Here is a 16,397-nt window from a genome sequence, read left to right on the forward strand (position 1 = left end):
GTCGTTTTGACTGATCAGGACGGAGATAATACCGCAGCATGCTACGGTTTTATCTCCGGCCCAAAAAACGGAACATTTGTCTGAATGCCAGATCAGGCTTTTTTTTCCATAGGAATGTATTCGTGCCGATTCCGGCATTAAAAATGTGAAAATAAAAATGCCGGATCCGTTTTTTCCGGATGTCAGACGGATTAGAATCCTGATCAGTCTTACAAATGCCATCAGTTGGCATACGGAACCGCTTGCCGGATCACTCTGCCGCAAATGTGAAAGTAGCCTTAAAGGGGTCTTCCACTTTGGACAATCCCTCCCTTGACCCCCTATTATGGCATAAAGGGTTAATGGGAGGAGGAAATGGTCAGACATCAAGTTACTGCCCCTGTGATAATAGCTAAATGTACGGAGAGATGCAGGGTTCAGCCCAGATGAATACAGATGTTAGGTCTATGGGGGAAGGACCTACACTTTGGCATTTTAGGACCACAAGATGGCCGCTTCCGGATGTTGGATTCACTGCAACCTTGAGTCGTTAGATCGGCCTCACCACAAAATAGATTGAATAAAGCATCTGACTGCAGCCGCGGACCAGACGCCAGGCGGCATCCATCATCCGGACAAATATATCTCTACCTCTCCTCAAAGGCAATTAACCTGCCGATCCCCAAGAGGCAAATCTCAGCTGCATCTGGTCCTGGCAGACGAGGAGATTCTGAGCAAAAATATAGCAAAAACAGCACAACCACAGCATCAGACCAGCGAGTGGTCCAAGTGATGGCTGCATTTCCTGCACAGGACTACTGTACTGTACTCCCATGATGCTGTGAAGTATATTCCTGTACATAGGAGGCAGTATTATAGTAGTTATATTCCTGTACATAGGAGCAGTATTATAGTAGTTATATTCTTGTACATAGGAGAAGTATTATAGTAGTTATATTCTTGCACATAGGAGCAGTATTATAGTAGTTATATTCTTGTACATAGGAGCAGTATTATAGTAGTTATATTCTTGTACATAGGAGGCAGTATTATAGTAGTTATATTCTTGTACATAGGAGCAGTATTATAGTAGTTATATTCTTGTACATAGGAGCAGTATTATAGTACTTATACTCTTGTACATAGGAGGCAGTATTATAGTAGTTATATTCTTGTACATAGGAGCAGTATTATAGTAGTTATATTCTTGTACATAGGAGGCAGTATTATAGTAGTTATATTCTTGTACATAGGAGCAGTATTATAGTAGTTATATTCTTGTACATAGGAGCAGTGTTATAGTAGTTATAGTCTTGTACATAGGAGCAGTATTATAGTAGTTATATTCCTGTACATAGGAGAAGTATTATAGTAGTTATATTCTTGTACATAGGAGCAGTATTATAGTAGTTATATTCTTGTACATAGGAGCAGTATTATAGTAGTTATATTCTTGTACATAGGAGCAGTATTATAGTAGTTATATTCCTGTACATAGGAGAAGTATTATAGTAGTTATATTCTTGTACATAGGAGCAGTATTATAGTAGTTATAGTCTTGTACATAGGAGCAGTATTATAGTAGTTATATTCTTGTACATAGGAGCAGTATTATAGTAGTTATATTCCTGTACATAGGAGAAGTATTATAGTAGTTATATTCTTGTACATAGGAGCAGTATTATAGTAGTTATATTCTTGTACATAGGAGCAGTATTATAGTAGTTATATTCCTGTACATAGGAGAAGTATTATAGTAGTTATATTCTTGTACATAGGAGGCAGTATTATAGTAGTTATATTCTTGTACATAGGAGGCAGTATTATAGTGGTTATATTCTTATACATAGTATGCAGTATTATAGTACTTATATTCTTATACATAGGAGGCAGTATTATAGTAGTTATATTCTTGTACATAGGAGCAGTATTATAGTAGTTATATTCTTGTACATAGGAGGCAGTATTATAGTAGTTATATTCTTTATCAAATTTCTTTTTATTTGAGAGATATACACAGTCATGTAGAGAATCATACATCTTGTGTCCAGACGCAGCTGGAAAAGTGCATAATCAGCAAGCACAATATGTGCAAAATGATGGCATACACGACTTCAAATAATAAAGTGACAAAAATGAACAAATATCTGACGAGGGGGGATTATAACAAGACAAAGGAAGGTGAAACAGGGGGGGATAGAGGGGAGGGGGAGAATTGGATGTCAATCAACATCTTAAGTCAAGACATGTCTAAACCTAGAAATTGCGATATAGCTTCCAAGGAGACCACATTTTTACAAAAACTGCTCTAGAGTCATTTTCCCAGTGGGCTAATTCTTCAAACCGATATAATTGGTCAATTTTTTCCGTCCACATCAAGAACGAAGGGGCTGATTCATTTTTCCATAAAAGAGGGATCAGCAGTCGGGCTGCTGTAATAAGCATGGTTGGTAGGTTATACTTTGAGGGAGTGAGCGTGCTATTTGGGCACCAGAGCAGCAGGAGTTTTGCATCTAAGGTAATCTGGATGTTACATATCCTGTTTATAGCTGCCCCTACTTCAACCCAGAACGGTTTGATTTTCTCGCAGCTCCACCAAATATGAGACAAAGAGCCAATGTCTCCTCCACACCTCCAGCAGCCGTTTGGGATAGCGGGATTGAGCTTGTGAAGGAATTCCGGCGTCTTATACCATCTTGTAAGTAATTTATAAGAGTTTGCCTGGATTTTAATACAACGGTTGAAACCATGTGAGTGTGTGAGGATGAACGCTTTTTCAGGTTCTGACAGAGTTAGAGACAGCTCCTTCTCCCAAGCTGCAAGGAACCACAGGTCTGGAGGTGCGGAGGAGAGTAACTCCCTGTAGAACGTGGAGAGAGGTTTCTTGGGGCGAAGGGCGTTAGCGATTTTACCTTCCAACCAAGAGGGATCAACCGTGGGCCTGGGCAAAGATTCCAAAAGCGCCAAGTCTTTCTTAAACGCCATAAGCGATAGGAAAGAGGCTCCTTGAACCCTCGGGATTTCATATATCTTACTCCAATTTAAGGCACCTGATACAGTAATGATGTCTTTCAGTTTAAAGTTGGCTAGTATAGCCCAAATTCCTGTTGCATCAGAGGTGGCCGGGTGTACATACGCCTGCAGCAGATCTAAGGGGAGACTCAAGCTTGGGAACCTAAGGGTAGAGGACCCATATAGTTTGGTCCATTCCAGTAACAAACCCTTCCATAGTGGCGAGGTGAACTTATTATTAGCAGTACATTTGCGTAAGCCCCAAAGAACTAACTTGTCCCTATATGAGAGCAGATAACACTCCAGTCGGGAGACAAGGCCGAGAGGGCGCCAGGAGATGAGGCTCATAGCTCTGTTCAGCATCGATGCTTTGTAGTAAAGGTATATGTCGGGTAGGCCGAAGCCTCCCAACCTCCTCTCCTAGTAGTTATATTCTTGTACATAGGAGCAGTATTATAGTAGTTATATTCTTGTACATAGGAGGCTGTATTTTAGTATTTATATTCTTGTACATAGGAGCAGTATTATAGTAGTTATATTCTTGTATATAGGAGCAGTATTATAGTAGTTATATTCTTGTACATAGGAGGCAGTATTATAGTAGTTATATTCTTGTACATAGGAGCAGTATTACAGTAGTTATATTCTTGTACATAGGAGCAGTATAATAGTAGTTATATTATTGTACATAGGAGGCAGTATTATAGTAGTTATATTTTTGGCCACAGGGGCAGGTTTATAGTAGTATCTAGGCTTGCAATGTTAAAAAGGGTTTTTCCAAGACTTTATAACTGATGACCTATCTTCAGGATAGGTCATCAGTATCTGATCGTTGGGGGTCCAACACCTGGGACCCCTGCTGATCAGCCGTTTGAAAAGGCAGCTTCACTCCTGTGAGCGCTGCAGCCTTCTCTCCCTTTTCTTAGACCAGTGACGACACGTTCATCGGTCACGTGGCCTGGGCGCAGCTCAGCCCTATTGAAGTGAATGTGGCTGGGCACAATACCAAGCCCTGCCATTATACAATGTATGGCGCTCTGCTTAGTAACCTGCAAGCAGGCCGCGGCGCTCATAGGAGCGCCAATACCTTCTGAAACAGCTGATCGGTGGGAGACCCGGGTGTCGGATCCTGAGAACTTTTTATCGCACATCGGTTTAATGTACACTGCTAGGTGGTTGCAGGAGCCTTTTTCTAGAACACGCAACTTTTTTGGTTCCTGCACACGGGTGCCGGATTACAAACAGACAATCCAGACAGATTTCCATGCATTTCTGCAACAAAAACCACACGTGTTAAACAAAAAAAATAAAAATAAATTTATGCAGGATTTGTCTTATCTCATACACTTTGCTTATACTGTATTGGGCTGCGTTTTTTGTGCAAGAAAACCTGCACGGAAAAAAAACGTGTGTAATCCCCAACATGTGCACAGCCTTAGTGCACCCCGGATGTTAAACTACCCCAGTGGGGCTTCTTAACTGCAATCATAAAAACCTGAGCAGATAAAGCCGTTATCAGACACAGTATCATTATAATCCACAAGCTGCGAACCGCCATAGAGGTAACAGCGGTCCTGGGGCGGTTGTATGCCGTCATTGATCTTCTCCCTGCAGCGCATTACTAAGGCCCCTTACAGACGAGCGTGTCTGGATTAGGTCCGGATGCGTCCCGATGCAGTTTTGACTGCGATTGCGTTCCAATGTTCAGTTTTTAACGCGCGGGTGCAATGTGTTTTGCACACGCGTGATAAAAAACTGACTGTGGTACCCAGACCCAAACTTCTTCACAGAAGTTCAGGTTTGAGTTAGTTGTAGTGTAGACTGTATTATTTCTCCTTATAACATGGTTATAAGGGAAAATAATAGCATTCTGAATACAGAATGCATAGTACAATAGCGCTGGAGGGGTTAAAAAAAAAAACTCGCCTTAATCCACCTCGCCTTGTTCGCGCAGCCGGCATCTTTTCTGTCTTGTTCTGTGAGGAATAGGACCTTTGATGACGTCACTGCGCTCATCACATGGTCCATCACATGATCCATCACAAAGGTCCTATTCTTCACAAAAGAAGACAGAAGAGAAGCCGGCTGCGCGAACAAGTGGATTAAGGTGAGTTACATTTTATTTATTTATTTTTTTAACCCCTCCAGCGCTATTGTACTATGCATTTTGTATTCAGAATGCTATTATTTTCCCTTATAACCATGTAATAAGGGAAAATAATAATGATCGGGTCCCCATCCCGATCGTCACCTAGCAACCGTGCGTGAAAAATCGCACCGCATCCACACTTGCTTGCGGATGCTTGCAATTTTCACGCAACCCCATTCATTTCTATGGGGCCTGCGTTACGTGTAAAAAGCAAGTGATGCATGAAAATCACCACTCATAGAAATGAATGGGTCAGGATTCAATGCGGGTGCGTTCACCTCACGCATTGCACCCGCGCAGAAATCTCGCCCGTGTGAAAGGGGCCTAAGATCTGCGGGATTAACGAGATACAAACAGGAACAACGGAGCCACAAAGCAACACACGCTATAACGGACATGATTAACCGACTCTGATGAACCCCCCCCCCCTTTACATAAACAAGATCCGTCGAGCTTTACGCATCAGGTCAGGTCCCACGTGGTAGAAGCAACAAGTTGTGATGCCTTTACCTCGAGATCAGCTCACATATCTGCTCCTGAAATACTCTGTGCTGCTGGGGAGGGGGGGGATCTAGTTTAAATCTGGGGGTCATTTACTAAGACTCCTTACAGCAGTTTTTTGTTTGGGGGGGGGGGGGGAAGAGAGTACCAAGTGCAGTGTTAAAATAAAAAAGTTAAAAAATGTTTGTACAACAATATATTTGCTACTTTTTTCAGGCGGAAATCTGGCGCAAAGGGAACGATAAATGAACCCTATTATCTTTACGCGAGCACGCGCGGTGACACTATGAGCTTAGGAAAATCAGAACGGAACTGGTGGCGGCACACGTAAAACGCCCGGTGTGAACACTGCCTACAAGAAAAACACAAAGGTGTCATATGTGACAGCTGATATCTGTGAGGTCAAAGTCATCGCCAGCGCTGCCGCGGTACCGAAATCAATGACGCCTCCTAAGCAGCCTGCGTTCAGAGCAATTTCCGACAATTAAATCAATCAACGAGCACCAGATTAGACAGCAGAGTACAACGCGTCACACTTAGCGCCAGCAAAGTATAGGACGTGACAAGATTGTATATTCACATGTAACATTACTGAGGAAAACCAGGAAAATCCGTAAAGAACGGAAGGTGAGGTGGGGCTTACTTAAAGGGAACCTGTCACCGGGATTTTGTGTATAGAGCTGAGGACATGGGCTGCTAGATGGCCGCTAGTACATCCGCAATACCCAGTCCCCATAGCTCTGTGTGCTTTTATTGTGTAAAAAAAAAACGATTTGATACATATGCAAATTGACCTGAGATGAGTCCTGTACGTGAGATGAGTCAGGGACAGGACTCATCTCAGGTTAATTTGCATATCTATCAAATCGGTTTTTTTACACAATAAAAGCACACAGAGCCATAGGCCAAACTAACTGGGACAAAGTCCTCAAAAATAAAAATACAGCCACAAAATGGGATATCTTTAAAAACATCCTAAAATCTCATTGTAAGAGGTACATACCGTATGGTAATAAAAGGTTAAGGAATAAAAAGAAACCAATGTGGATAAATAGAACTGTAACGAAAGCAATAAATGACAAAAAGAAAGCATATCATTCACTGAAACAGGAAGGTAGCACGGAAGCACTGAAAAACTATAAGGAAAAAAATAGAACATGTAAAAAACAAATAAAAGCGGCCAAACTAGAGACCGAGAGATTAATTGCCAAAGAGAGTAAAACTAACCCTAAAATATTCTTCAATTATATAAATGTTAAAAAGTATAAATCTGAAGGTGTCGGCCCTTTAAAGAGTAATGAGGGGGAAGTCGCAGAGAGCGATGAGGAGAAAGCAAAGCTGTTAAATATTTTTTTCTCCAATGTATTCACTGAGGAAAATAAATTGTCAGATGACATGCAGAATGCAAAAATAAATTCCCCATTAAAAGTGTCCTGTCTGACCCAGGAAGAAGTACATCAGCGACTTAAAAAGATTAAAATAGACAAATCGCCAGGACCGGATGACATACACCCCCGTATCCTAAAGGAATTAAGTAATGTCATAGCCAGACCCTTATTTCTGATATTTGCAGACTCTATACTGACAGGGAATGTCCCACAGGATTGGCGCATGGCAAATGTGGTGCCAATATTCAAAAAGGGGCCAAAAACAGACCCTGGAAACTATAGGCCGGTAAGTTTAACATCTGTTGTGGGTAAACTGTTTGAAGGTTTTCTGAGAGATGCTATATTAGAGCATCTCAACAGAAATAAGCAAATAACGCCATATCAGCATGGCTTCGTGAGGGATCGGTCATGTCAGACTAATTTAATCAGTTTCTATGAGGAGGTAAGTTCTAGACTTGACAGCGGCGAATCAATGGATGTCGTATATCTGGACTTCTCCAAAGCATTTGACACTGTACCACATAAAAGGTTAGTATATAAAATGAGAATGCTCGGACTGGGGGAAAATGTCTGTATGTGGGTAAGTAACTGGCTCTGTGATAGAAAACAGAGGGTGGTTATTAACGGTACACACTCAGATTGGGTCACTGTCACTAGTGGGGTACCTCAGGGGTCAGTATTGGGCCCCATTCTCTTCAATATATTTATTAATGATCTTGTAGAAGGCTTGCATAGTAAAGTATCAATTTTCGCAGATGACACTAAACTGTGTAAAGTAATTTACACTGATGAGGACAGTATACTACTACAGAGGGATCTGGATAGACTGGAGGCTTGGGCAGATAAGTGGCAGATGGGGTTTAACACTGATAAATGTAAAGTTATGCACATGGGAAGGAAAAATGCAAGTCACCAGTACATACTAAATGGTAAAACACTCGGTAACACTGACATGGAAAAGGATCTAGGAATTTTAATAAACAGCAAACTAAGCTGCAAAAACCAGTGTCAGGCAGCTGCTGCCAAGGCCAACAAGATAATGGGTTGCATCAGAAGGGGCATAGATTCCCGTGATAAGAACATAGTCCTACCACTTTACAAATCACTAGTCAGACCACACATGGAGGACTGTGTACAGTTCTGGGCTCCTGTAAACAAGGCAGACATAGCAGAGCTGGAGAAGGTCCAGAGGAGGGCAACTAAAGTAATAACTGGAATGGGGCAACTACAGTACCCTGAAAGATTATCAAAATTAGAGTTATTCACTTTAGAAAAAAGACGACTGAGGGGAGATCTAATTAATATGTATAAATATATCAAGGGTCAGTACAGAGATCTATCCCATCAGCTATTTATCCCCAGGACTGTGACGAGGGGACATCCTCTGCGTCTGGAGGAAAGAAGGTTTGTACACAAACATAGAAAAGGATTCTTTACGGTAAGAGCAGTGAGAATATGGAACTCTCTGCCTGAGGAGGTGGTGATGGTGAGTACAATAAAGGAATTCAAGAGGGGCCTGGACGTATTTCTGGAGCTTAATAATATTACAGGCTATAGCTACTAGAGAGGGGTCTTCCTCTGGATCAACTTGCGGGATAACAGGCCGAACTGGATGGACAAATGTCTTTTTTCGGCCTTATGTACTATGTTACTATGTTACTATGTAGAGCTATGGGACTGGGTATTGCAGATGTGCTAGCAGCCATTTAGCAACCTATGTCCTCAGCTCTATACACAAAATCCCGGTGACAGGTTCCCTTTAACGCTGGGTTCACACCTGAGCGTTTCTCAAACGCGCGTAAAACGCGCGTTTTTGTCGCGCGTTTTTATGCGCGTTTTTTGTAATAGTAAACGCGCGTTTGACGCGCGTTTGTGTCATTGACTGCAGTGTCCTATGGCCACAAACGCGCGTCAAAACGCCCCAAAGAAGCTCAAGTACTTGTTTGAGCGTCGGGCGTTTTACAGCGCGTTCGTACGCGCTCTAAAACGCCCAGGTGTGAACCCTTCCCATAGGGAAGCATTGGTTTTTATGTCTTAAGCGTTTTACAGCGCGTTTGAACGCGCTGTAAAACGCTCAGGTGTGAACCCAGCGTAAAGGAGTTTTCCAGTTTGCATCAAAATCCTTTTAAACAATTATTGATGAAGGAATGGGTAATTCTGTAATGTATTTCTTTTACCGCTCTGGGCTGTAGTCACATGACCGCGTCCATTTTTTGGTATAAATAACATAATGACTTTATTCTCTGGGTCGGTACGATTACAGTGATACCAAATACATATAGTTTTTTTTTTACATTTTACTACTGTTTTGCAATTAAAAAAAAACTTTTTTTTTTTTAAAGAAAAAAAATGTTTTTTCATTGCCTAGTCATCACACTGGATGGAACTTTTCGGTCGGGCATCGTGTGACCGTCACACAACCGCTCTATGGGAGTAAAACTGCGCATCAACCGCAAGAACTCTTGTCATACAAAATAGTTGATGTGCATAGCAACCATTCGCTTCCACAGCAACAGACTACATCTTTAGGGTACATTCACACGACCGTATGTGTTTTGCGGTCCGCAAATTGCGGATCCGCAAAAACACGGATACTGGCCGTGTGAATGTAGCCGGCCCCATGATAGAAATGCCTATTCTTGTCCGCGATTGCGGACAAGAGTAGGACATGCTCTATCTTTTTTGCGGGGCCGCGGAACGGATCTACGGATGCGGACAGCACATTGTGTGCTGTCCGCATGTTTTGCGGCCCCATTGAAATTGTGGAACGGATGCTGAGCCAAAAATACGGTCGTGTGAATGTACCCTTAGTCGCTTGTAGTGTGGTTTGACTGGTTGCTATAGTGACTGTTCCACTTCTTCCTTCAATGTGATGACAGACAGGACGTTCAGGACTCTCCCCTCACAATCAATGGTTTCTGTCACCCGTCTCCGGTGCTGACAACCTCTAGATACATTCCCATACATAGCGGGGGCTGAGATGGCGCTCACCAGAGCTGAGGACTTTAGGTTTAAGAAAGCAAACACAGGCCGGGGAGGGGGAGCACAATAAAGGGAGGCTCCAGCAGTATGAATCACTGCTCTGAAGCCAGCTGACTCCTGCATTCACCGCACATCACACGAGGTGACTCCCTCACCAGAGAACAGGCCAAACCGGAGGCCGCCACCTCAGATTTTCCACTAAATGTATGGAGGCAATTAAAGACTGAACAGAGACAGCAGGCCGCAACCAAGACGGAGTTATTTCTGTCCTGGAGAACAGATGGAGCAGACTGTAGTGTAAAAGCCTCCTGACACCAGTGAGACTACTCCCGGCAACGCACGATGGGAATTGTAGTTCTCCTCCAATCACTGATTCCCTAAGGCCTTATTCACACGTGAAGATTTCTGCCACATGTTTGGTCCATGTGTCATCCGTGTTCCACTGACACTGCACGGCTGAATATTAAAGGGGTTGTCCCATCTTGGACATTGGGGGCAAATCACCCCCAATGTCTGATGGGTGCGGGTTCCACATCTGGGACTCGCACCTATCCTTAGAACGCAGCCGACAAAGCGCAGGAGGGTGCACCACGCGTACACGGCCGCCCCCCATTCATTCCTATGGAAGCGACGAAAATAGTCAACGGTAATATGCCCCTTTAATTTTCAGAGCATGACCTATAAATGGTCCGTGAAGCACAGACAGTGTGTAACTACACCCATTAAGGCCTCATGCACACGACCGTATCCAATCTGCGGTCCCCAAGTCGCGAATCCGAAAAACACGGATCCCGGCTGTGTGCATGCTGCCATATATTTTTTTTTAACTCCTCTAGAAGTGTCCTATCCTCATCTGCAAACGGACAAGAATAGGACATGTTCTATTGTTCTGAAATAAACGGGTCTGCATCCGATTCGTAAAAGATCCAGATCAGTTGTGGACAGAAACTACGGTCGCGTGCATGAGGCCTAAAATGAATGAATGAGTTATCAAATCTGGTGTAAAGTAGAACTGGCTTAGTTACCCATAGCAACCAATCAGATTCCACCTTTCATTTATCAAAGGAGCTAAGAAAAATGCAAGGTGGAATCCGACTGGTTGCTATGGGCAACTAAGCCAGCTTTCCTTTACACCAGTTTTGGTTGGATAAAAATGCAAGCAGCAAAAACAGCAGCACAACTGCACCGTGTGAACACACCCTAACCTTATATGCCTTTACAATTGTCTGTTTGCAGCAGTACACCCACTGTGACCAACCACTGTTAGCAAGGGTAGGAGCCACTTCAATCATGGAAGATTTAAAGGGCCAGATCACTGATTATTCTCTGGTTTAGCTCTATGACATATGGAATAAAATCAGCAAGTAACCACCACGAGCAGACACCGATTGGTTAGTTGTGGGCTGTATACGAGATATGAAATAGGCTTCTAGCAAATCAATAAGATATAAATACACAAATGTAGCAGAGCTGAGGCTATCACATTGCAGGGTTTGTCATGTGGCATACGGCATGGTGATCTCATAATGGGTGTCACAGGGCTGGAAGGGGAAGCTACTCTATTATTCCATTAGTAGGCAAAAACAATGCAGTTCAAGAAACACCTCTGCTACATCGGCGTAAAGATGTAGCAGTGCTGAATTTGTCACCGTCGAGCTCTTTTGAGATGCTTTGTGCAGAACAATAAATTAGAAAGATGTAGATTTTCATCGCCACTATTTATTGGGGGCGTCTCAGAGGACTGACTAGAAACATCCAGGGTTCTGCCAAATTACAAACTCCGAGTGTCACTACTCTTCTCTACACACAGAGTACCTACTAAGCTCATAGAACATTCTTACAGTCACGGACGGATTTCTCCACGACGCGCTCACTGCCCGGCTGCTCTACGGTAACAGCTGGGCAGATCACCGTGACACTCACAGCGGCGCGGCAAGATCTGACACCGGGCAAGATGGAAGTCGCCGGCCTGATACGTTCCATTTCATGGGCAGCGCTTGAGTCGACGCCTGAATTTTCTATGTTGTGTTGAGCTGGGTTAAAAAGTGGGCATCACTGCCAGATGTAGCAGTGCTGAGTTTATCATTTGTCACAACTACATTTTGTCACCACAAGGCAACATATCTGGCTCTGCTACATATGAATAAATCTGTATTTATAGATTTATTTCAGTTTTATGACTCGACCAATAAATCCAGCATCTATTTGATGCCGGATTAAAGGGAACATCATGCACTTAATATGCAGTTTCTCCACAGCAGTAGTGCAGCCTGCCATCACCTCGCCAGGGTTGTCACCCAGCTTTCCCACAGTCCTGAGCGGAGAAGCTGCCTTTTAAGGAACGGATACACCCAGCACTCCTCCATAACTAAGCAGATTCTTCCTTCAAGACCCCAGGAAATCTGGCTGACAACCCCTGTGACAGCTATAATAGCGGTCGTATTGGTTGTCACCTTTCTTTCCCACAGTCCTGAATGGAGAAGCTGCCTTTTAAGGAACGGATACAACCCCCACTCCACCATAACTAAGCAGATTATGACTGGTTGTCACCGATCTTTTCCAATAACAGATCATCGGAGTAGAAAGGACTTGCGACCACTCCTGAAAAGCTCCCTTTTGTACCATTATAACCTTATTACAATTCCTAACCCCCACACTGGTCATGAGTTCAAATTCAAACACTTCCGAGACATTTGTTGTTACTCCCCAAAGTCACGTGGGGCCCCATGGATAGGCTGTGCCCCCTATAACAGGGGTCAGAAACCTGCGGCACTCCAGCAGTTGTGAAACTACAATTCCCAGCATGCTCCACTCCTTTCTATGGGAGTTTCAAGAACAGCTGAGCAAGTGTGCACACTGGGAGTTGTAACTGCACAACAGCTGGAGCCCCCCCCCCCCCCCCCATGCCCTATCATATTAGCCCTTAAAGGGAAAAATAAAGTGTAAGCTCCTCTGACCACAGCGCTCTTACCTTGTGCAATAGCTATAGACTCGAATCTGTGCAGTTCCCTCAGCAGGCAGCTCCGCTCGGTGGAGTGCAGGCTGTAGATGAAGTCCCTGGCTCCTTGCGCCGTGTTTAGCGACTCCATGGGCTCCTTCCTGGGGTGCGTGCCCAACGGCCGGCAGCTTTGCAAGACGGAGGTCCCCGGATTCTTCCTGCCGCTCGTCCCCAGCCAGCTCCACGCCTTGGGTTGGAAGGCGGGACGCAGAACAGTCCGGCTCAACAGCGCAAGCATCGACATTGTCCTTTTGGAAGTGCTACCGAGACCCTACCGGTCAACAGAGAGGCGAGCCTGACAGGAGGGTCCGTCAGCGCGCAGCAATGTGCATAGGGACGTAAACAATGGCAGTGACTAGATGTGATGTGTCATGTAGTAACAGTCAGTATGTAATACTGTAGAGGTAGGTACAATGCAGAGCAGGTAAGTACAGGTAGGTGTGATGATACAATGTATCAGTCAGTGTAGGATCTGCTGTGCACTATAGACACACATGTCAGCGCCCAGGACAGGTGCCTGCCTCTAGCTATAAGCCTGTGTACATAGGGGGCAGCATGCACAGGCTGGATCACTCTAGGGCTGTAAGGAGCAGCCGAGCATGCATCAGAGTCTGCCAATAGTCCGGATCTTCGGGTGCATCCAGTTTCCACCTCCAGGGTCTATATTGGGAAGGAAGGGGGGAGCCACTCACCCTGCCCTGAGCACCATGTCCAGGTCACCTTTCAGCCGGGATTGGGAGCCGCCAGCAGCAGCAGAAGCAGAAGCAGCAGCACGGGCAGAGTCCCCGGGAAAGAGGCGTGGAGCGCTCGCCTCTCAGCTCCCTGGCAGTGTCAAACAAGGCGCATGCGCGGTCCGCGGAAAGCTGCCAGCCCGGCGCGGTCACGCGGGGCGCGTCCTCGACGGCTGGCGCAGGCGCAGTGGCGTTGTGCTGTTTGGAGGGGCGTTTGAGGGTCAGTGACCAGTGGAGAGGGCAATAATTATGGTTAAAGGGGAATACGCTGCAATATATCTGCAAAATTACTTCTATAATACAAAAAATATTACAGGTGAAGTATACTGTTAATGGAAAAATCATGTTCTGAACAGGGACCTGCAGACAAATCAGAAGGACTGTAGTAGAACACCACAATATGAGCCCCACCAAATAACACCAATACCGGGGCAAAAGAAAACCGGCCTAGTTGCCCGTAGCAACCAATCAGATTCCACCTTTCATTTTCCAAAGGAGCTAAGAAAAATGAAAGCTAGAATATGGTTGCTCCAGTCTTGATAAATCTCCCTTTATGCCTTTAAAGGGTTTCTACCACTTCGGTGTCACATATTTGGCTGTCAGACACTAGCGATCCGCTAGTGTCTGCTCTGGCCAACCATCCTAATATAATTGCTTTTGGGGCGGTGGTTTGGCTAAAAAAACTACTTTTATTAATATGCTAATGAGCCTCTAGGTGCTATGGGGGCGTCATTAGCACCTAGAGGCTCCGTCTACCTTTAGAAACTGCCGCCCCCAGCGCGTCCCTCCAGCCCGCCCATCTCCTCCTGAATGCGATCCTCGTATGTATTCTGCGCATGCGCAGTAAATGTCTGACAGCTTCCCTGCTCAGACATCTCCACTGCGCCTGTTCCTCGGAGCACTATGGCGTCATCGCGCAGGCGCAGTGGAGATGTCTGAGCAAGGAAGCGGTCAGACATTCACTGCGCATGCGCAGAATACATACGAGGATCGCATTCAGGAGGAGATGGGCGGGCTGGAGGGACGCGCTCGGCGGCGGCAGTTTCTGAAGGTAGACGGAGCCTCTAGGTGCTAATGACGCCCCCATAGCACCTAGAGGCTCATTAGCATATTAATAAAAGTAGTTTTTTTAGCCAAACCACCGCCCCAAAAGCAATTATATTAGGATGGTTGGCCAGAGCAGACACTAGCGGATCGCTAGTGTCTGACAGCCAAATATGTGACGCCTAAGTGGTAGAAACCCTTTAATATACTGATTGGAATTCCAGGGTTCGTTAGCGTCTGCCTGCGCTTTATTACATGTTGTTTTGATGCGCTGGTCTGTTTTATTATAGTAATTATTAGTGCGTATTTTTATATACATGTCTGTATAGGCTCTAGTATTCTGACTTGGTAAATGGTCCGATTCTGGCCACACTAGACCACTAGGTCTTTCATTCAGTGTAATTGCCACAGATGTATAAACTCCAGCCCCTAGCCATGCAGTCTGCCATTACCACAGGTGTATAAACTCCAGCCCCTAGCCAGGCAGTCTGCCATTACCACAAGTGTATAAAATCCAACCCTTGGCCATGCAGTCTGCTATTACCACAGGTGTATAAAATCCAGCCCTTAGCCATGCAGTCTGCCATTACCACGAGTGTATGAACTCCAGCCCCTAGCCATGCAGTCTGCCATTACCACAGGTGTATAAATTCCAGCCCCTAGCCATGCAGTCTTCCATTACCACAGGTGTATAAACTCCAGCCCCTAGCCATGCAGTCTGCCATTACCACAGGTGTATAAAATCCAGCCCCTAGACATGCAGTCTGCCATTACCACAGGTATTTAAACTCCAGCCCCTAGCCATGCAGTCTTCTATTACCATAAACTCCAGCCCCTAGCCATGCAGTCTGCCATTACCACAGGTGTATAAACTCCAACCTCTAGCCATGCAGTCTGTCATTACCACAGGTGTATAAACTCCAGCCCCTAGCCATGCAGTCTGCCATTACCATAGGTGTATAAAATCCAGCCCCTAGACAAGCAGTCTGCCATTCCCTTACGTCCTAACCAGTGGCACAGATGGGGTATTCTGCCCCTGTGGACTGGTTAGGACAGGTGGAAGTTTTAATGAAACAATAAAAAAAAACACTGGCATGCACACGCCCTTCCTGCCCCCAATAAAGAGTGGCGTAGCCCTCATGCTATTGTGTTTTTTTCTGTCCTGCGGACAGGACAGGACGGGTGGTGCACTCCTCCATCCTTGCGGTGGAGAGAGTGTTTATTCCCTTTTTATTGTGGTTCCTTTGGAACTGTGCCGCTCCTCTATAGCTTGTCTCTCCTTATGCAGTCCTGTCTCAGGCTGGGGCTTACCTCTGTCCGGAGGTGGAGTGGCTGGAGCGGCGGTAGCGGCGTCCCGCATGTTTGGCTGGGCGCCGCCATCTTGCGGAGGTGACGTCAGGTGACGTCACTTCCGGGTTTTCGCTCCAGCCGACGTTGGACTATGCCTCTCCCTTATGGAGCGGGGGTGGAGTGGCTGGAGCGGTGGTAGCGGCGTCCCGCATGTTCTGCTGGGCGCCGCCATCTTGCGGAGGTGACGTCACTTCCGGTTTTCGCTCCGGCCGATTGATAACGTTGGCCGGAGGTGTATTTTAGAGAGTTAGGGCCGTGGGGGC

General features: G+C 45.2%; 1 protein-coding gene across 2 annotated transcripts in view; it reads right to left on the reverse strand.

The window, feature by feature from the left end:
- TMEM65 (transmembrane protein 65) overlaps positions 1-13,839 on the reverse strand; it is a 71,199-nt gene extending 57,360 nt beyond the window's left edge. Inside the window, exon 1 of one of the 2 annotated variants that reach the window (XM_044293559.1) lies at positions 12,983-13,839. In XM_044293559.1, coding sequence (XP_044149494.1) covers positions 12,983-13,253 — 271 coding nt within the window. In that variant the 5' untranslated portion in view covers positions 13,254-13,839. The remainder of the gene's footprint in view (positions 1-12,982) is intronic. The other variant, XM_044293560.1, reaches the window with a different exon arrangement.
- Positions 13,840-16,397: the final 2,558 nt, after the last annotated feature.

Source organism: Bufo gargarizans, chromosome 5 (assembly GCF_014858855.1).
Source record: "Bufo gargarizans isolate SCDJY-AF-19 chromosome 5, ASM1485885v1, whole genome shotgun sequence".
NCBI classification, from domain to species: domain Eukaryota; kingdom Metazoa; phylum Chordata; class Amphibia; order Anura; family Bufonidae; genus Bufo; species Bufo gargarizans.